The sequence below is a fragment of the Lipotes vexillifer genome, unplaced genomic scaffold (genome assembly GCF_000442215.2).
Source record: "Lipotes vexillifer unplaced genomic scaffold, Lipotes_vexillifer_v1.1 scaffold71, whole genome shotgun sequence".
Taxonomy (NCBI): Eukaryota; Metazoa; Chordata; class Mammalia; order Artiodactyla; family Lipotidae; genus Lipotes; species Lipotes vexillifer.
Genome location: NW_006793703.1, coordinates 6,544,665 through 6,565,761, shown reverse-complemented (window position 1 = coordinate 6,565,761; position 21,097 = coordinate 6,544,665). Strand labels below are relative to the sequence as shown.

The 21,097-nt window shown below is 35.8% G+C and overlaps 1 protein-coding gene across 1 annotated transcript in view; it reads left to right on the top strand.

Annotated features, from left to right (window-relative positions):
* The window catches only part of BRAF (B-Raf proto-oncogene, serine/threonine kinase), a 148,105-nt gene that overhangs the window by 54,288 nt on the left and 72,720 nt on the right, over window positions 1-21,097 (top strand). Inside the window, exons 2-3 of the mRNA XM_007466623.1 lie at window positions 4,773-4,874; window positions 16,572-16,835. Of these exons, the coding sequence (XP_007466685.1) occupies window positions 4,773-4,874; window positions 16,572-16,835 (366 nt within the window). The remainder of the gene's footprint in view (window positions 1-4,772; window positions 4,875-16,571; window positions 16,836-21,097) is intronic.

Here is a 21,097-nt window from a genome sequence, read left to right as displayed (position 1 = left end):
TCATGCTTCCTTTTTATATGTATGTGTTGTTTTTAAGCTTTGAGATCTTCCAGAGTTATTTCAGTAGGAACTTCCTCTTATATTTTGGTCCACAGTTTATTAGCTTTGATTTTTTTGGTCAAGCTTGACTATATCTGTATTATTTTAGAGGAATTACTCAGAATTTTTTCTGGTGAATGACAGGTGTGCTAGTTTTCTTGCTTTCAGTACCATGATTCTTTTAACAATTTTTTTGGAATTTTAGGAAAAAGTCTCTTCTTTATAATTATTTATTATCTTTGGTAATAATCATTTGTTTTTTGGCATCTATTAGACTAGTCCTGTAATTTTCTCCTTTGACCTAAAGTATTATGTTACTGGATTCCTAATGAATGACTATCCCCACGTTAAAAAATACATATATAGTATTGAATTATGTTTAAGAGTTTGTCTTTCCTCACAGGTTGGATTATTTTGTGGCTTTATTTTTTTGTCTTATCTTTGTCAAGTTTTGACATATAAAATGAATTTGGAAGATTTTCTGTTTTACATAATATTATTACCTATTAATAATTGATAGTATATTTCCTTAAAGGTTTGATAGAAACCAATAATTTGGATCTGATACCTTCTTATTGGGAGGAGGGGAGTCAGTGGCTATAGTTTTTTTTCTGCCTTTGCTATCCTTCAATTCCTCCCATAGCAGTTTGTCTGCATTATATTTTAACTTGGCTTAAAAAAAAAAAATTCAGTCCTTTTTTGGAGAGTGAATTCTGCCATTTTTAAAGTTGCTAGAAATGACAAGTTGTTTGCTAGTATTGCCTGGTTTTAATTGCTGTGTTCTACTGAAGAGATCAAAAAAGGATAGGAGGGCTTCCCTGGTGGCGCAGTGGTTAAGAATCCGCCTGCCAATGCAGGGGACGTGGTTTCAAGCCCTGGTCTGGGAAGATCCCACATGCTGCAGAGCAGCTAAGCCCATACACCACAACTACTGAGCCTGTGCTCTAGAGCCCGTGTGTCACAGCTACTGAAGCCCATGTGCCTAGAGCCTGTGCTCCGCAACAAGAGAAGCCGTCGCAATGAGAAGCCCGTGCACTGCAACGAAGAGTAGCCCCCGTTCACCGCAACTAGAGAAAGCCCGTGCACAGCAACAAAAGACCCAACACAGCCTAAATAAATAAATAAATAAATAATAAAATAAATAAATTTATTTTAAAAAAAAGGATAGGAAATCTTCTAGTACCTTTCTTGAAGTTTTTTGTTTTTAATTCTTTCATTTCCCTTTTAGGATTGTTGTAACAGTTTTTCTTGTTTTTCCAAGAAGACATTTTAAGGCCAAAGCTCTGTGTCTACTGTTAACTTTACAGTATCTTATTCTACTTTTTAATATATCGTCAAAGTATAAATATCATCAAAGTTTTTTTTCTTACTCTTTGGGGAAAATCTGAAAGAATTTCCTCTCCCAGGCTCATCTCTTCTAATTACAGCTAGGGTTCATAGTGATTTTTCTTCATTCTTCGGATATAAAGTTGCTTTTGTTTGGAAGTTAAGAAACCTGCCTTTCAGGCATTTGTGGTCAGGCCCTGCATTTTCTACCTCCAGCAAGAAAATTTTATTCTAATCAGTTCTAATCAGCTCAGTCTCCTCATTTCCCCCATGCTCTTTGCCCTAATTTTTTTTCTTTTCCCTTTCTCCCATTCTTTGGGGGAATGGTTCTTTACCCTCACTGCACATGAGTTTTATCTGTGGAGCTTTAAAAAAAAAAAAAAAAGGAATGTACTTAATTTCCTGGACTGGAAAACATCGCTGAACTAGGATTAATATTTCTCTCTTATCCTATTCTGAAGACAGCTTAAATCTTAGCTCCAGCACTAATTGAATACATGTTATGACAAAGACACACCAAGATAAGTGATGGGGGAATAAAAGATGAATAAAACATGTTTCTGATCTCAAAGTAGCTAATAGACATGAAAAACATAAGCAATTTTAGGATATCAAATTTTGACTATAAAGCAGTTCTGCCTGGGTGGTCAATGAACTCATCATAGAAGGAGTTTGTCATTTTCTGAGATGAAGAGACTGTAAGAAAAACAAGTTTTGAAGGGGCTCTGGGGGACAGATCAAAAGTTGACTTTTGAACATGTTAAGTTTGAGATGCTTATTAGTTATCTTAGTAGAGATATTCAGTAAGCAGTTGGACAGAAAGTCTGGAGTTGAGAGGATAGAATTGGGTTTAAAAATTTGGGTTTCATCAATTCATATTTGGCATATAAAGCCACAAGATTAGGTAAGATCACTTGGGGAGTAAGTGTAGCTAGAGAAAAGAAGATATCTAATACTTGTTGGGGATATGAGAAATTAGCAAAGGAGTCATAAAGGAAAATACTGTAATATCTGACTGTAGAAAAAATTAGAAACTTCTGTCATTTCTTCTCAAACTTCAATAAGGATCACTTTGTTAAAGTTTGGTAGGTCTGAAATGGGGCCTGAGATTCTGCTACTCTAACAAACTTCCAGAAGATTATGCTGCTGGTAGTCTATGGACCGTGCTTTGAGTAGCAAGACTTTCTGTGACTATAGAGACATAAAGTAAAAAGAAGGAAAGACTGCAACGTTTGTAGGAGAATAAGGATTAATACCCAGAATATCCAGAATAAAGGGTATCTATAAATGAATAAGAAAAAAATAGATGGGGAGAAAGAATACAGATAGGGAATTTTCCATAAAGAAATTAAAATGGTCAATAAACATGAAAAATGCTCAACTTTCTAGGAAATACAAATTGAAACAACAAGATCATCTTTCCCCTTAAGATCAGGAAAAGTTTAAAAATTTGAAAATATCCAGTGTTGGTGGGATTGTGGGGAAAAGGGTGGACTGATACCCTAGTAGGAGGGTATCTTGGTACCTTTTTCCTTTTGGAAGACCATTTGGCATATTAACTTTTTAAATGTGCATATCCTTCAATCCAGGAATCCTTTGCCTTAGTATCTAAAAGGAAAACTTGTACCTTTGCCCAGAAAGGCATTTCAGAGCTATTCACTGAATTGTTTGAAGTTGAGAAAAATGAAATAATCTAAATGTCCTCTAGTAAGGAATTATTAAATAATTATTAAATAAACCAAGGGTCCTGAAATCCTTTGCTCACTTATTCTCCCTTGTACATTTTAAAATTGTCTCACATTTTTGAGACTTCTCTGGTGACTCAGTGGTTAAGAACCCGCCTGCCAATGCAGCGGACATGGTTCAAGCCCTGGTCCAGGGTGCAACTAAGCCAGTGCACCACAACTACTGAGCCTGTGCTCTAGAGCTCACAAGCCACAACTACTGAGTCCACGTGCCACAACTACTGAAGCTCACGCACCAGAGCCCGTGCTCTGCAACAAGAGAAGCCACCACAATGAGAAGTCCGTGCACCGCAATGAAGAGTAGGCCCCGCTCACCACAACTAGAGAAAGCCCACACGCAGCAACAAAGACCCAATGCAGCCAAAAAATAAATAAATGAATAAAAATTTTTTAGAAAATTGTCTCATGTTTTTTCATTATAACTGTAATAGTTTAAAAGACCATGATTTCTACTATATGTTAAATACATTTTGGTTACACCTTAAAATTGCAGATTCAAATCATTCAGTTTATAGAGAGTATCTATCATATACCGTATGGTAATTTGCAAAGCAGATTCTCACACCACTCAGATAAATTGAACTCATTTTTCATTAAGGAAAAAAAAATCTGACTTCTTATTTATCTTAAAATAAACATGTAATATGTGCCTGTATTATGACTTCTGAATTCTAGACTTTGAATTCTCAGCTGGCTGGCTGGTTAAATGGATGAGGCTTGGAGCCTTCCCAAGAATGTGTTTCATTAATAAAATAAGGTCTTGCTCTTAATTTTCCCCCCCTTTTCCTTCTTCTTTTGTTTGTTAGGTGCTTTGAAGTTTATACAGCTCAGAACAGTGCACCTTAGTAGGATCTGAGATGGATAAGAACTTTGCCTTTCTTTTACAAAGTGGAGAATTACAAAGTGGTGATTTTAAAAGGAGAGGAAGAAAGGAGAACTAGTTCGAAAGCAGATCAATTAGGAAGAGTACAGATAGACATTGAGGATCTGGAAATTGATTCTCCTAAAATCATCCATGTCGACCTAACCTTAGGTTACAGTTGAAGTTTGAAGACCGTTGAAATAAGCAGTGCCATAACAATATTTTGAAATGAATGTTATATCTATCTATACTTAATTCAGCCATTTAAAAGGATGCTTATACAACCCTTGAAATGGAGTAAAATACATGTGTATTGACGTGGAAAGAATTCTGAGGCATGTTTGGTGAAAAAAGCAAGTGTTAAAAATATTTTAATATGTAATATTTATATTATATATAGTTGTATATTTTATATATGTATATATTTATGTTTTTTACTTGAGTGAAAAGGAGATATGGAAGAATGTATATCAGACTATAAACAGCACTTACCTTTTTGGCAGGGGGCCCAGCAATGTGGGGAAAGTGAAAAGAGATTTTCATTGCTTGTTCCTGAATACTCATGTATTACTTAAATCTTTTATAGTTGAGAATATATTGTGTTACTAGTGTTGGAAAAAATTTAAAGAAGTTTAATAATAAAAGGGAAAAACCACTATACTAAATGATCTCTAAGGTCTCTAAGCTTTAAATTTCAAGGAACACTGGCAGTTACTGCAGTATTTTAATAGAAATGTTAAAATATTTCTAATTCATATTCTAAATGATTTGTATTCAAATTCTTTCAAAATATTTTTTAGGTGTGGAATATCAAACAAATGATTAAATTGACACAGGAGCATATAGAGGCCCTACTGGACAAATTTGGTGGGGAGCATAATCCACCATCAATATATCTGGAGGTAAGCTTTTGAGTATCATATATGTAGTAATTTTGGAAAGAAGAAAATGAACTTATAAGAAAGCATTTGTACTGGTAATATTGGTTATTTTAGGGAGTGGGATTAGAAGTAGATACGGGAAGAGAGAATTAGCTTTGTCTTTATTGTACTTTTTAATCTTGTTTCACTTGTTACAATAAATATGTAGTATTTTCTAATTTGGAAAATATCAAAACTAAAGGAGAAGTTGTATATAAGCTTCAAAATATCACCCTGGTTTAAAAAAAAACAAAAACTTAGTGAAAAAAAGAGAGAGAGAAAACAGTCTTTTCTGGAGGTCAGCAAACTAGTTACCATATTAGAAAATGGGGAGAATTTTGTGAAATATCTTTCTCCCAGAACAAATCCCCACAAAATAGGTTTTTGCTTCCTTATGGATAAAGTCTACAGTATTTAAATAGCTCAAAATTGCTTAGCCTTACTGTTTGATAGTGCCTTCAGGCTTTTGTATCAAGCCTTTAACATAATTGTAAATTTATTGATTAGTCATTGTTCTTAATCCTATGAGGTAGTAGTTATTGTTCTAATCACAGGTAGGCTTTCTTGGCATTAGTTTCCTATGTAAGTCACTCAGGTTCCACAGCTAGGAAGCTGTTATGGAATCTAGGCAGTCAGGCTCCACAGCCCACACTGCTTACCACTACACTATACTGGCTGTCTCTATAAAAGCTGGCTCCAACTGTAATCACTAGTCATACTGGGAGATAACCCTAAATTACAAATGATCAGGTTACCATTTGCCTTCAAATGCCAGAGATTTTTAGGCATGGATTGACAGACTCCTGAACAAAAATTCTAATTTAGTAATCTAATTACTTTTAAAGGGTAAGTAAATGTTCAGTATTTCAAGAGAAAGTAAGCTTGCATTTCTAAAATAAACTTGGAAGTTTGGAAATAACTGCTAATAAACTGTTCTCTTCTTCATATGGCTTATCACAGAGCACACTGCCAGTTAGTATCGGTGCTAGGACTAGAATTCATACCTCTGAATATAGTTAGTGTACTTTCTAATATCCCATGCTGTCTGTTTTACTTGTATGTGTGAGGAGAACGAGCAAAGGAGTCATAAGGAGGCAAATAGTCCTGGTGAAAATAGTAATTCTTTGTTAATCAGCATTAGACAACTTAACCAGCAGTTTTTCTGCCAACCATTTTGTGTCACGAAACTTTCCCCATCCTCAGATGTAATCCATTTGCATTGATCACCATGTCTCACTGTTGCAGGGATTTACACCCCTCCACACACATACGCTTCAGGCTTTTTACTATTTGAATTACATCTAACGAGGATGGTATACAGCAGACTATACCTCATAGGTTATATCATTAGCATGTAGATTCTTACTCTCAGGGACTAACACTACACAATTTCTCTGTAGAAGGCAGTGTAATATAGTGGTTAAGATGAACCATGGAGTCACACAGACCCTGTGTTTAAATTCTGGCTCTGCCTTAATTTATGCAGACAGGTTACCTAACCTCCTTATACCTCACCTCATTGGTAAAATGGGACTGTATCACACATATGGTAATTTAAAGATTAAATTGAGTTTATAATTATGAAATAGCATAGTTCCTGACACATATTAAGTGCTCCGTAAATCTTTGATTCATTTGTTCAACAGATAATTTTTGAGCGCCTGCTAATATTTGTACTTGTCTAAGCTCAGGGGATATAACAAAAAACAACCCCGCCCACCCCACCCCCAGCCAAATCTCTGCCTTCAGATAGCTTGTATGTTAATCAGGGGAGTGGTTTACAGAAAATAAACATAGAAATAATAAAACATTGAACTTATCACCATTTGATATGCTGTGAAGAGGAGCCTGGCTGCAGATGACAGTATTCTCCCCTGAGGAAAGTTGACCAGGCCCAGGGAAAAGACTTGTGGGTATTGCTATTTGAAGGCCCTTAAGTGGGTAATCTACTGATTACCCACTGAGACCCACCATTCTCCTTTCTGTCTCTATGAATTTTACTGCTCTAGAATGTCACGTAAGTGGAATTCTAACATAGTTCCTGTAACTGGCTGATTTCATTTGGCATAATGTCTTCAAGCTTCATCCATGTTGAAGCATGTGTCAAAATTTTCTTCCTATTTAACACTGAATAATATTCCATTGTATGTATATATCACATTTTATTTATCCATTTATCTAGCAATGGCTACCTTCAGTGGTTGGTTGTTTCCACCTTTTGGTTACTGTGAATAATGCTGATTTTACTTCTTTTGGGGGTGTATACCCAGAGTGGAATTACTGAATCATAAGACAATTCTATATTTAATTTTTTAAGGAATTGCCATTCTCTTTTCCATAAGCAGCTACATTTTGCATTCCCATTAACAATCCTTTATATGCTTGCCAAGACTTATTTTCTGTGTGTGTGTGTGTGTGTGTGTGTGTTTAATAATAGGCATCCTAATGAGTGTGAAGTGGTATCTCATTGTGGAAATGCAAATCTCCAACTTCGTTCTTCTTTTTCAAAATTGTTTTGGCTATTTGGGATCCCTTGAATTTCCTCATGAATTTCAGAATGGATTTTTCTATTTCTCCAAACACATTGCCATTTTGGTACGGCTTGCACTGAATGTAGATTGCTTTGGGTAGTATTGACATCAAGAGTCCTTAACTCTTAAATATGAATGGACAGTTAAGAATAACCAGATAGGGGCTTCCCTGGTGGCACAGTGGTTAAGAATCCGTCTGCCAATGCAGGGGACGTGGGTTCGAGCCCTGGTCCAGGAAGATACCACATGCCACGGAGCAGCCTGTGTGCCACAACAACTGAGCCTGCACTCTAGAGCCTGCGAGCCACAACTACTGAGCCTGCATGCCTAGAGCCCATGCTCTGCAGTAAAACAAGCCACCTCAGTGAGAAGCCCACACACCGCAACCAAGAGTAGCCCCTGCTCGCTGCAACTAGAGAAAGCCAGCGCACAGCAAGAAGACCCAATGCAGCCAAAAATAAAATAAATAATTAAAAATTTTTTAAAAACAAGATTAATAAATAAATAACCAGATATTTAAAGAAAGCTATTAACAGGAAAGATAATGGCAGAAATGGTCAAAAGGAACTCAGAAACAGTGCAGAGAACAGAAGAAAATTTGAAAATAACTATAATTAACATCAAAGATAAGAGAAAATATAGTAATCTGTTCTTGTTTCATGGTTGTACTAAAGAAGCAAAAGTAATAGAGAATAAGAGCTCTTGGAAACTAAAATAGTAAATTAAAATGGCATAACAGAAAATTTAACTATGTGTGTGTGTATCTGCATGTGCATATAAACAGACAAACAAACAAATGCTATAAAGTTAAGGACGTCTTCCAGAAAGTAGAAAAAAACAAAGATGGAAAATATTAAAGGAAAGATCAGAAAAATTAGAGAATAAGTCTAGGAGATCTATAAAAATTACAAATGTTTTTAATCTGCAAAAAACAAATAACAATTTGTCCAAACATGTAGGGGTATTAATTTCCGCTCCCATAACAAGAAACATGGAGGTAAATTATTCAAAGATTGTTCTACAGCTCAAGGTTGTCAGACACTGGGGTAGATTGCTGTAGTCCTTTTGGTTTTTCTGTCATAACTACAGCACATCTGAGAATCACTCTAACACAAGACGTCAAATCAGGAAGAAGGGATCACAGATATTCTCTGGTGTACTGAGCCCTTGCAAGGAGGAAAACTTCCCCCCCAAATCCCTTACGAGTCTTTACATTTCACCAACCAGAATGGGGTTACATACACCCCTAGACTAGTGCCTGTGCTTACATTTCCTGAAATAAGAGGCTAAAAAGTAAAATTTTCCCAGTGTTCACAATTTGGCTTCAGATTAGTTTGTGCACTGGCAGGTAGAAGTTGTGCTATAGCATTTCGAAAGAAACCCCTTTGGTGTTTTCATAGAGAGAGAAATCTTTACCTATCTCTCCATTTCTTCCTTTTAGCAGAACAGAATGAAATCACTTATATCACCATCAGAAATCCTTGTGGCTTTCTTTTTTCTATGTACTAATTTATTTAAAAACGAGCTTTTAAGTTCTAGATTTTCTCCAACTGGCATATGAATAATAATTAACATTCTGTTTATTCCCTTGATGATAACTGCAGTGAAATGAACTTTTGTACTCTAAAGAATTTCAGGTTTGTCTTTTCAATCTTTGGTTCCAGTCTTTTCTTTTTACCATCATACAGAGGAAGAAAAGATGAGTTTCCCCTAAAAGTTGTTCCCCAGAATTTCTTATTTTTCTCCCAATTCTTCTGTATTTACTCATCAAACAAATTATTTGAATGCCTTCTGTGTGTAAGATATAATGCTAGATTCTTTTCTAGTAGTAGATTCTTCTTTCTAGACCTGATATATTGGATTCCAGAGGTGAAGGGATAAAGTTTCTGGAATAACCCTACATATCTAGTGTTAACACACTGAATCCAAGCTACCACCGAATTTATATGTATGCTGGAGTCCCCTGCAGACAGACAGATGATGAAAATAAAGCTCCTGACATTTATTGAGTGCTTGCTGTGCCAGGAACTGTTCTAAGCATACAGTATAGGTCCTTTAATCCACAACCTGCCCTGTGAGTTATATTTAATATTCTCATTTCCATTTTATAGATGAGGAAGCTCAGGCACAGAGGGTTTTAATAGTAACATGACGAGAGTTACACAACTAGTAATGGGGTAGCCAAAGTTTGAAGCCAAATATTCTGAATTCAGAACCTGTGTTCTTTTTCTTTTTTTCATGAGTCTTCTATAACTGCTTACATTTTCCCCACGTGTATGTCTTCTTTTTTTTTCTTTTTTATCAGAGCCTGTGCTCTTAATTGCTGTATCATTATTATGATGCTGACAGCCTTTCTGATCTGTAGTCTGTGTAGAACCCAGGATAATGCAGAGACATTTATCAAAACAGATACTGCAATGAAAATAATACTGGGACTCCCATGGTGGTCCAGTGGTTAAGATTCTGTGCTTCTGGGCTTCCCTGGTGGCGCAGTGGTTGAGAATCTGCCTGCCAATGCAGACAACACAGGTTCGAGCCCTGGTCTGGGAAAATCCCACATGCCATGGAGCAACTGGGCCCGTGAGCCACAATTACTGAGCCTGCGCGTCTGGAGCCTGTGCTCCGCAACAACAGAGGCCGCGATAGTGAGAGGCCTGCGCACCGCGATGAAGAGTGACCCCCACTTGCCACAACTAGAGAAAGCCCATGCACAGAAATGAAGACCCAACACAGCCATAAATAAATAAATAAATACATTGTGTATTATTTATAAAAAAAAAAAAAAAAGATTCTGTGCTTCTAGTACAGGGGGCACAGGTTCAATCCCTGGTCAGGGAAGTTCTGCATACCACTCAGTGTGGCCCGCCCCCCCAAAAAATCTGCGAAGAAAATAATACTGGAAGCCAGGTGCTTCCTTTGGAATGCAGAACAGTTCATTAATTATCACTCGTGGGCAATTTGAAAGATTTCATCATATCTTGTAAGGTTAAGTTAAAAAGAATAAATATAATGAACTCTAATGATAAAAATTTTTTCTTCCACTGCCTTTTCCCATTATGTTTTAATTAAGTACATCCTGAATTTTCTTGCCATTTTAATTTTTTTATTTATTTATTTTTTTAAGTCTTTATTGAATTTGTTACAATATTGCTTCTGTTGTTTATGTTCTGGTTTTTTGGCCATGAGGCATGTGGGATCTTAGCTCCCCGACCAGGGATTGAACCCAAACCCCCTGCATTGGGAGGCGAAGTCTTAACCACTGGACTGCCAGGGAAGTCCCCATCTTCCCATTTTTAATTGGGAAATAATTCATATACCATAAGATTCACTTTTTTAAAGTGTACAATTGCATAGTTTATAGCATACGCACAGAATTGTACAGTCATCACCACCATCTAATTCCAAAACATTTTCATCACCTCAAAAAGATACCGTTTACGCATTGGCAGTTGTTCTCTCCAGCCCCTGGCAACCACTGATCTACTTTCTAAATCTATGGATTTGCCTATTTGGACATTTCATGTAAATGGAATCATACACAATGTGGCCTTTTGTGACAGGCTGCTTTCGCCTTAGCAGAATGTTTTCAAAATTCAACCATGTTGTAGCTTGTAGCATTCATTGTAGCATTTATTCCTTTTATGGCTAATATTCTATCATGTGGATATGTCACATTTTGTTTATCCATTAATAAACTGATGGACGTTTAGGTTGTTTCCACTTTGGGGCTATCATGAATAAAGCTGCTATGAACATTCATGTACAAGTTTTTGTGGTAGGCATATGTTTTCAGTTCTTTTAGTTATGTACCTAGGGATGGAATTGCTGTGTCCTTTGGTAACTCTGTGTTTTAACTTTTTGAGGAACTACCAGACTGTTTTCCAAAGTGGCTGCACCATTTTACATTCCCACAAGCAATGTGGGAATGTAAATGTAAGGGTTCCAGTTCCTATACATCATCACCAACACTTGTTATTTTCCACTTATTATTATTATTGCCATCCTAGTAGGTGTGAATTGGCATCGCATTGTGGTATTTTGATTTGTAATTCTTTGGTGACTAATGATATTAAGCATCTTTTTCATGTGCTTATTAGCCATTTGTATATCTTCTTGGGAAAAATGTCTATTCAAATCCTTTGCCCATTTAAAAAACTGGGTTGTCTTTTTATTACTGAGTTGTAAGAGTTCTTTATTCTTGGTAGGAAATCCTTATCAGATATGATTTGCAAATATTTTCTCCCATTCTGTGGGATGTCTTTTTTTCACTCTTTTGATAGTGTCTTTTGAAGCACAAAAGCTTTAATTTTGATGAAGTCAAGTTTATCTACTTTTTCTTTGGTTGCTGTGTTTTGGTATGTCATCTAAGAAACCATTGCCTAATCCAGGGTCATGATGATTTACTTCAATGTTTTCTCTAAGAGTTTTTTAGTTTTAGCCCTTACTTTTAAGTGTATGAAACACTTTGAGTTAATTTTGTAATATGATGTTAGGTAGTAGTCCAACTTCATTCTTCTGTGTGCAGATATTCAGTTGTACCAGTAACATTGTCAAAAACCAGTTAACCATAAATGTAAGGCTTTTTTTCTGGACTCTCAATCTATTGTGTTTTTTTATATGCGTATCAATATCATATGTTTTGATTACTGTAGCTTTATAGTAACTTTTGAAATCAGGAAATGTAAATCTCCAAACTGTTCTTTTTCAAGATTGTTTTGATTATTCCAAGTACTTTGTACTTCTGTGTGAATTTTAAGATCAGCTTGTCCATTTCTGTAAAAAAAAGCCAGCTGGGATTTTGATAAGGATTGCATTGAATCTGTAGATCAATTTGAGGAGTATTTTCATCTTAATAATATTGTGTTCTTACATTCTTTTTTTAAGTTCAAAAATAAATGAACTATACTTCAGTTTGAAAAAAGAATCCATTAAATGAATGAATGAATGAATGAATGAATGAATGAATAAATAAATAAATAAATAACATGAGCTGTGCCCTCAACTACCTTATAGTTTAGTAGAGTCATGTTGAGAACTCAGCCAAGTAAGACAGTAATAACGATAAGAACTAGTACTACTTATTACTACTAATAAAAGTATTTATTGGGTTTTTGCTGTAATAACTTCCTTTGGTAGTATTATTTCACTTAGTGCTCACAAAGTTATTTCACAAATGATTTTTTTAAAAGCCATATAAAGAAGAGTGTGGTAATACTCCAAAGGAGGTGAAAAGAAAATACCAATTTTGGATTTTTACCAAGCAGACCTTTGAATTAAACTTTGAAAAATGAGTAGGTTTTTTTTTTTTTTTTTTCGGTACGCGGGCCTCTCACTGTTGTGGCCTCTCGCGTTGTGGAGCATAGGCTCTGACGCGCAGACCCAGTGGCCACGGCTCACGGGCCCAGCCGCTCCGCGGCATGTGGGATCTTCCCGGACTGGGGCACGAACCCACGTCCCCTGCATCGGCAGACGGACTTTTAACCACTGCGCCACCAGGGAAGCCCAATAAGTAGGATTTTGATGAGAAGGAATGGGGTTTTGGAAAAGCTGCCATCTGAAGAAATATCTGGTTTCTGCAGCTTCTTGAAGCACCAAAGGAATTTTGTTGATGCTGGTAAAGGTGCTTGAGGTGTATGTTTATGTGGGAGGACTTGCTCAAGTCTGCAGGGTAAGAAAACAGAGAAAAAGAGAAAGTTGGAAGATATGAGAGAAAATGGAGATAATGATGAACCAAGGCCTCCACAGAAGAGGCTCTAAACACCCAGTGTTAATACTAAATTGAGAGCAAAAGAAGGATGGGGAAAGATGGGAAGAATTGATTGGACAAAGAAAGAAGAGGAAGCTTTTATTTGATGGCTTTGATCTTCAGAGTAAATTTGAAGGTAATGCTATTTTCTTGAGTGAATTAAAGGTTGGGGGATGAAGTTAGGATCCAGAGAAGCATAGGAAAGGTGGGAGTAAGTATTGTGAGAAATGTAATACGAATTAAAAATAAGTACAGGGGCTTCCCTGGTGGCGCAGTGGTTGAGAATCTGCTTGCCAGTGCAGTGGACACAGGTTCGAGCCCTGGTCTGGAAAGATCCCACGTGCCGCACAGCAGCTAAGCCTGTGCGCCACAACTACTGAACCTGCCCTCTAGAGCGTGGGAGCCACAACTACTGAGCCTGTGTGCTACAACTACTGAAGCCCGTGCGCCTAGAGCCTGTGCTCCGCAACAAGAGAAGCCACCGCAATGAGAAGTCCGCATGCAGCAATGAAGAGTAACCCCTGCTCACTGCAACTAGAGAAAGCCTGTGCATAGCAACGAAGACCCAACGCAGCCGCAAATAAATAAATAAATAAATATTTTAAAAAATTAAATAAATAAGTACAAATTTTCATATAGTAGTGTGAAAGACTAATTTCCATGAATTGATAATGGAACCAGTTGACCTTGTTTTATTATTTTCTTCAGTAATGTGTGGTAACCTGAGAGAAAGAATGGAGTAATTGAATGATAGAATTTACCCAAAGTTGGTATTTGACAAGCAAGTTGGTAAAAGATTAAGAATTAACCAATCTATGGTGTTACCATTGGCATTGTTGAAATGGTGAGCCACAAAGTATGGGAAGTAAAACAGCAAAGAAATCTGAAAAACATTAAGGGATTAATGTTGACAATGAACAGATTAGTGTGGTACTGAGGATGAAATTTAAGCCAGTGGGATAAGTGTGTGCGCATAGGGGTATGGGAGGTTCCCAGTTGAGATCTTGTCATCATTTGGAACTCTTTGGTAAAGAACTGTTTGTATCTCTGGATCTTGAAGGTAGAGTAGAAACAAATGCCTTTATAGATACGAGGTTTAGAGAACTTCAGGGCAGGAGTGTTGTAAGAGTAATCAGCATCCACACGAAATGCAGCAAGGATAATGGGATGAAATGAGTCAAACCGGGTTCAAAACAAGGTAGGCAAGTACCTTGGTAGATTGCAGCTATGAGGATGGAGAGATGTGGAATAAGTAAATGTTTTGTACTTAAGGAAGAGTTATTGATAAATGCAGTGAAATAATAGATTGTAACCCACAGTGGAGGGAACAATATATTTTTAAAAATTAAGGCTAATATTTTGATAAAGAAATAACATTCAGAAAATTTGTTTACATTTATTACTTTTCCTAAGCCTAACTTTGTGTAGTAAATGTACTTGCCCAGGTGACAGTAAATAAGAATATTTAATCTACGCAAGGAGGAATTTTTGTCTCCCAGGCTGTATGTACATAATCTTCAAAGTGTAGGAATTGTGTTAGTCTTCATTTTTGTGGTTTGAGCCTCAAACACTACTAGGTACATGTGTGCTCAATATATATTTATTGAATGAGCGAAATCTCAATAAGTGGATCATACTGAAAAAGATGCCCTTAAGTAATTAGCCCATCGAACTGAAAGCTAAATAGAAATACAGCTCAGAAAATTTTGGACTGATTTGGTTATAATGCCTGAGATGCTGTGAAACATTTCAGGGTCAGCGTTGGACAACTACTAGATTCTAAAGGAGAGGGCATTTTGGTGTAGTTTAGGCCCTTTACTTCAGTAGCTCATTTTAGTATTTTCCCTCCTCACCACCCCAAAAATTATATGGTAGGATCAAGCATATCAGGTGTGGTGGCCTATGTTGAAAGGAAATTTCTCCTTTATTCTCCTCTACCTTAGATAATTCTCCCTTGCTTATAGAATGAAGTTCAGGCTTCATAACATAGTATATACATTCTCTACAAGCTGGTCCCTTACCCACTTTTCCAGTCTTATTATTTGTGTTCCTGTTCTTCACTTAAATTTCACAAACATCTTTTGATCCCTTGATATGTCCCAGGTATTGTATGACGTTGAGCTATACTAGTCCATAGTTTTCCTCTATGTCTTAAAATTTCTTACCTCCTTACTCTGTTACAAAATTTCTCCTGTGCTACACAGTACTCTCTTCTCCCCACTTAACTCCATCTATCTAAATGCTAACCTTTTAAGACCCCCCCTCTTTACTTACTCTTATCTTGTATCAAGAACATTCTTTATTTCTCATGTACAATACTTGCACAAATAAAAATGCATCCATCTGCTTCTTTGTAGCCTAATAAGTGATGGGAAATGCCATTTTTTAAAATCTTTGATTCTTTTCAATCTTTGTAGCCTTTCATAAATCTTTATAGTGTTGCATCTATTTGGGGTGGTAGAGAGACATGGTGGATTATAGTGTGGGGGAAGGTGATTACTACTGCCTCAAAGGACCATGGACACATACATTCCAATTCATTCCATCTCTTTATTTTCAGTATCATTCTCTTTCCAATATTCTTCCTACTTTTAGAATATGATATCTTATGTGATCATTTGACCTTATAGCTTTAGTAAAATGAAACTTCTAGAAAGATACCCTGATGGATAATGGCCTCAAAATTTCTTGACTGCAGGGTGTAAACTACCTTTTCACACAAAATTCTATTCTCTAAGCAGTATTTGATGGGAAAGGGGAGGTCATAAGTTATCCATAGTGAGTAAAAGAAGGTATTTTAACTAATAGCTGTTTCAGAAAAAAAAAAAGTGGCAGTTATACATCCTCTAATCCCTGTTGAGGTGATTTTGGTGGTAATGGTGAGATCTGACACTCTGTACCTTAGTCTTGTTTTTTGACAGATCTCTCTAACACCTCATCTCCTTCTCAACCTCTCTCTCAGTTCCTTAGAGAGAGAGAGGCAGAGAGAAGTATGAAACCTTATATGCCTACAGCTTTTCTGGAAAAAAAATTAATAGGGTATTTGTGATATATTAGTATTTTATCTTATGCTAGATAATGTAGTTTGGAATATAAATTGTGATTTGGCCAGAAAATTGCAAATACTGGTTTTTCAAAATTAATATTCATGGCTATTATAGACATATATATATGTGTGTGTATGTCAGTTTCTAGATGTAGTGTCTTATAACAAAAGATTTATCAATTTAAAGGTAAAAGTACTAATTTATAATACTTCCAGCACTTATTTTGTAATTTGTAATACAAAATCGTGTTAGCTAGATTATAAAGAGATTATAGTCAAAGACTTAAATTTCATATTTCCTTTTGTTACTGTCAGGAAAAAGTCCAGATTCAATGTAAGTCTACTTTATTTTATAGGCCTATGAAGAATACACCAGCAAGCTAGATGCCCTCCAACAAAGAGAACAACAGTTATTGGAATCCCTGGGGAATGGAACTGATTTTTCTGTTTCTAGCTCTGCATCAACAGACACCGTTACATCTTCTTCCTCTTCTAGCCTTTCAGTGCTGCCTTCATCTCTTTCAGTTTTTCAAAATCCCACAGATGTGTCACGGAGCAACCCCAAGTCACCACAAAAACCTATCGTTAGAGTCTTCCTGCCCAATAAACAGAGGACAGTGGTGAGTCAACTTTAATTAATCATCATTGCTTTTTCTTTGTATTTTTCAGAAAGACTAGTTGTTGAAAATGAAATGTGATACCCAGTGGTCATGCAAATGTAAGCATCCATTTCAAACAAGAATGGAAAAGACATAATTATTTGGTGCCTAAGTCTATGTTCCTTAACTGGAACAAATTGCATTGTTTTTAGTGTCAGATTTGACATTTATACCTGTCTGTCAAACTTGAACCACACTCAAGTCTGAGTACTAGTGCCAGGGCTCCAAATAAAGGTTAAAGTTTCCCTTGTGAATTCTTAACTATAGACCTGTTCTTATCATAGCGTGTGGGGTTCATAATTATATTACCTGTATTATTCAGGAATTCTTAACCCAAGAAATTAACAACTGCTCCTGAAGTGGTAATAGCATTCAGGAACTGGGCAGAAACAAATGCAAACCCTCCCTTAGCCCATATAGGTCTCATGGAATTCACATACAGAATGCCTCAATGACAAGGTCAAAATCACAAGTTATAATATGCAAGGAAACAGTCTACCATCAGTGCATTAGAAGACTTAAAAATAGCAGGATTAGATTCCTAAGAAGGAACCAAATAGAATTTCTAGGTGGCCTTAAAATTTAAAACTCAGTGGATGAGTCATCATCTCTGAAGTATTATTACTAAAAATGATTGTGTTGAATGTTAAACTTCTGGACTTCCATTTTATAAGAAACACGGGATAAAGGGAAAAGTTAAGCACCATGAGGAAGCAATTAGACAAATTCAGAAGGTGGACGTTCTATAAGACAAACAGCCTGGACTCAATGTCATGGAGGATAAAAGGTTGGGGATTATTCTACACTGAATAAGACTAAAGAGACAAAACGAACAAATGCGCTGTGTGATCCTGGTTTGGGACCAGGGTGGGGAAGAGCTGTAGAAGTCCTTCTTGAGATAGGAAATGTTGAGTGTTCATTGAATATGATGTGTTCTTATGGAATTATTAGTTTTCTTAAGTGTGACAATAGCAATATTTTTATGTAGGAGAATGTCTTTATTCTTAGGAAATACATGCTTAAATATTTAGGGGTAAATTGTCATGATGCCTGCAACCCCCCTCCCACCCCCTTTTTGAAATAAAACTTACATATTGTAAAGTGTACAAATCTCAAGTGTACTGCTCAGTGACTTTCTACATGTGTAAGTGCCATGCAGACCAAGATAGAAAACATTTCTAATGTGAGTGTTCTCTTGTGCTCCCTCAACTCAGTGACCACCTTCAAGAGTAACCACTATTCTGAATTCTATCTCAATCAGTCAATTTAGAACTTACTTTCAAATGGTATGATGGAAACAAAATGTTAAAGAGAGAAAACAAATATGAAAAAATAATTTTAGGATCTGAGAGAACTTGGATGTTAATTGTACCACTCCTTCTAATTTTCTGTGTTTGAAATTTTTCATAGTAGAGTTGGAAAAATTCAAAGAACATAGGACCAAAGAAAAATAGAAAGTTAAAAAGAAACAGTTCCCACTAGGGAAAAAAACTGATGAACATATTCATGCTGATTTGAGGAAGTAGCAAAGGTTTAGAAAAGAACATTCATAAGGTTTTTAACTTTTTTATTTAGGAAATTTATTTATATGGAAAAGTATAAAGGACAATATATTAAACACCTGTGTTTAGTCACCTACAATGAACAAGTATTAATGTTTGTTATATTTGCTTCATATTACACACACATATAACATATATCCATATATACGTACATACATATGTATATTTAGGTTCCTCTTACCTGTCCCATTCCCTTCCCAAACATCCTTCATCCCACCTTGTCCCCCAAGAAGTAGCCACTATGATAAATGTGGGGTACATTCAATCGATATTTTTATATTTTACTACATGGATATGTACCTATAAGCATTTTTTTAATATATAAAATAGTATGATACTGTATGTAATGTTCAACATCTTGTCCTTTTTATTCAAAATTCAAAATTATTATAATTATTATAATTTCAAGGTATACATATGTATGTGTTGATACATACAGGTCTGATTCTTTTCAATTTAACATAGTTTATCCTGACAGACATCTAGGTTATGTTCAGGTTTTTTGTTATTACTAACAGTGCTAAAATATGAACATCTTTATACAGGACTCTTTGTCTACAAGTAACGTGGTATTTCCAAGTTGCAGACCTGTAAGTGGATCTCTCAATGGGAAATGCAGATTTGGTTCAAAGGCTGTAAATACCAGGTGTCTGAAAAAAATATCTAAAACTACTAAATTAATTTTAACATCTGTGGGGAGAAAGCTCTCAAAGCAGCTTATCTTTTTTGGTTTCCTCAGTGTCTAACAATTAGTAGGTGTGATTGTATCTAACATAATGAAAGGAAGGACAGTGGGAACAGATAGGGCAATGTTGGATCCTTCAAAATCATGCCTTGGTTGTGTGATAATTAAAGCAAGAAATGTTTATGGAATGGAAGAGATAAGGAGAAGCTAAACAAGCTGTTCTTGTTTTAGCCAGTTTGAGGAAAAACATGTAAAGAGCACGAAAACGTGTAGGAAACTCTAACTCTCTTACTAGCACAAGTAAGTAGTTTTAATGGAATAGATTGAGTAAAGGGACATCATTAGAGTAAATGCTAGAACCCCAGGGAATACCCTCCCACTCCCTTTATTTTTAGCAAAAAGTAAAGCAGAAACCTCTAAGATCTGCAAGTGATGAAAGAGAATTACACATTCCATCCCTTTGTAGACAAGAAGAATACCTATTGCATAGTGGTTTACAGTTTGTAAAAATGTTCCCCCATACTCTCATTTGATCCTCATAGTAACTTTGTGAGGCAGAGTACTATATGGAGCAGTATTAACTCATGTTGATATTTAAAATACTGTTTAATTTTAATAAAATAGCTGTGAAGTCTGGGACATTCTTGACTCCTCATAAATTCTATTAACTTTTGCCACAGTGAAAGGACTTAATCTGTTGCTAGATAAGTTTTCCCCCTTGGAGGTATAAAGGGGTAATTGATTAAATTTAGTTTTGGTTTTTGGTTTAATTGGGACCAGCAATTTAGGAGTAAAAGACCTACCACCTTTATTACTTGTTCTTTGTCAGTTAAATACAACTTGACCAGGAGGCATACTTAATTCTAAAATCGCTTTCACCTTAGGAAGTTATGGTAGTATATATAGTCAGCCTCTTTTAACTTTAAAAAGACCATGTTATAAGCAGATCATATTAAATTTTTCCTTTTATTGTGAATTGGTTTAACAGTCTATAATAATAAACTATATTATGACTGGTTTAACATTCCTAAAAAGGGACTTGACATCAAGATAAATTATGATAAAATCAGGAAGCTATAAATTTAGGTTTATTTTAAAAACCAATATATTAGCATGTATAATCTGTGCCAGTTTTATACAAGGAGATCTCAGTGTATCATGAAGTTTACTTAAAGCATCTAATAAAGTCTGCATTGTAAAGAATTTAAACTACCAAATTAATCTACTAGCTCAGATAATTAAACATGTAGTAATTGTGATGGCCACCTGAATTTTGATGGCCACTCCTTTAAGAAGGAGTTCTTAAGGTTTTAAGAGAACATTTTATATGGAAAATTTTAAAGATACACAAAAGTACGGTAGTGTGGTGGACCATCATGAATCCATTGATAAAAGATGATTTATATTAACTTTAAAAGCTGGTATGTTAAAATTTAGACTGATACATTTTGTTTTGGTCTAAATTTTCCTTTGCAAATATTCAGATGATTACATTGACTGTAGATCTCTGTTAAGGTAGGATGCTTGTTTTTAAATTATTTTAGAGAAAAGTTATTGCTGCTTTGACAGTCTAATCAGGGTCATTAATTTTGTAATTTGGAGAAGAGGCATTAACCTGGTTCTTTTGAAAATATCTTTTTAGTCTTTTCAGCCTTAAAATTTGAGACAGTGCTCCCCTTCCCCTTTTCCTTTTTGAATAGGTAATTGTTTTTTTTTTTTACATCTTCATTGGAGTATAGTTGCTTTACAATGGTGTTAGTTTCTGCTGTACAACAAAGTGAATCAGCTATATGTATACATATATCCCCATATCTCCCTCTTGCATCTCCCTACCACCCTCCATATCCCACCTCTCTAGGTGCTCACAAAGGACGGAGCTGATCTCCCTGTGCTATGTGGCTGCTTCCCACTAGCTATCTATTTTACATTTGGTAGTGCATATATGTCCATGCCACTCTCTCACTTCACCCCAGCTT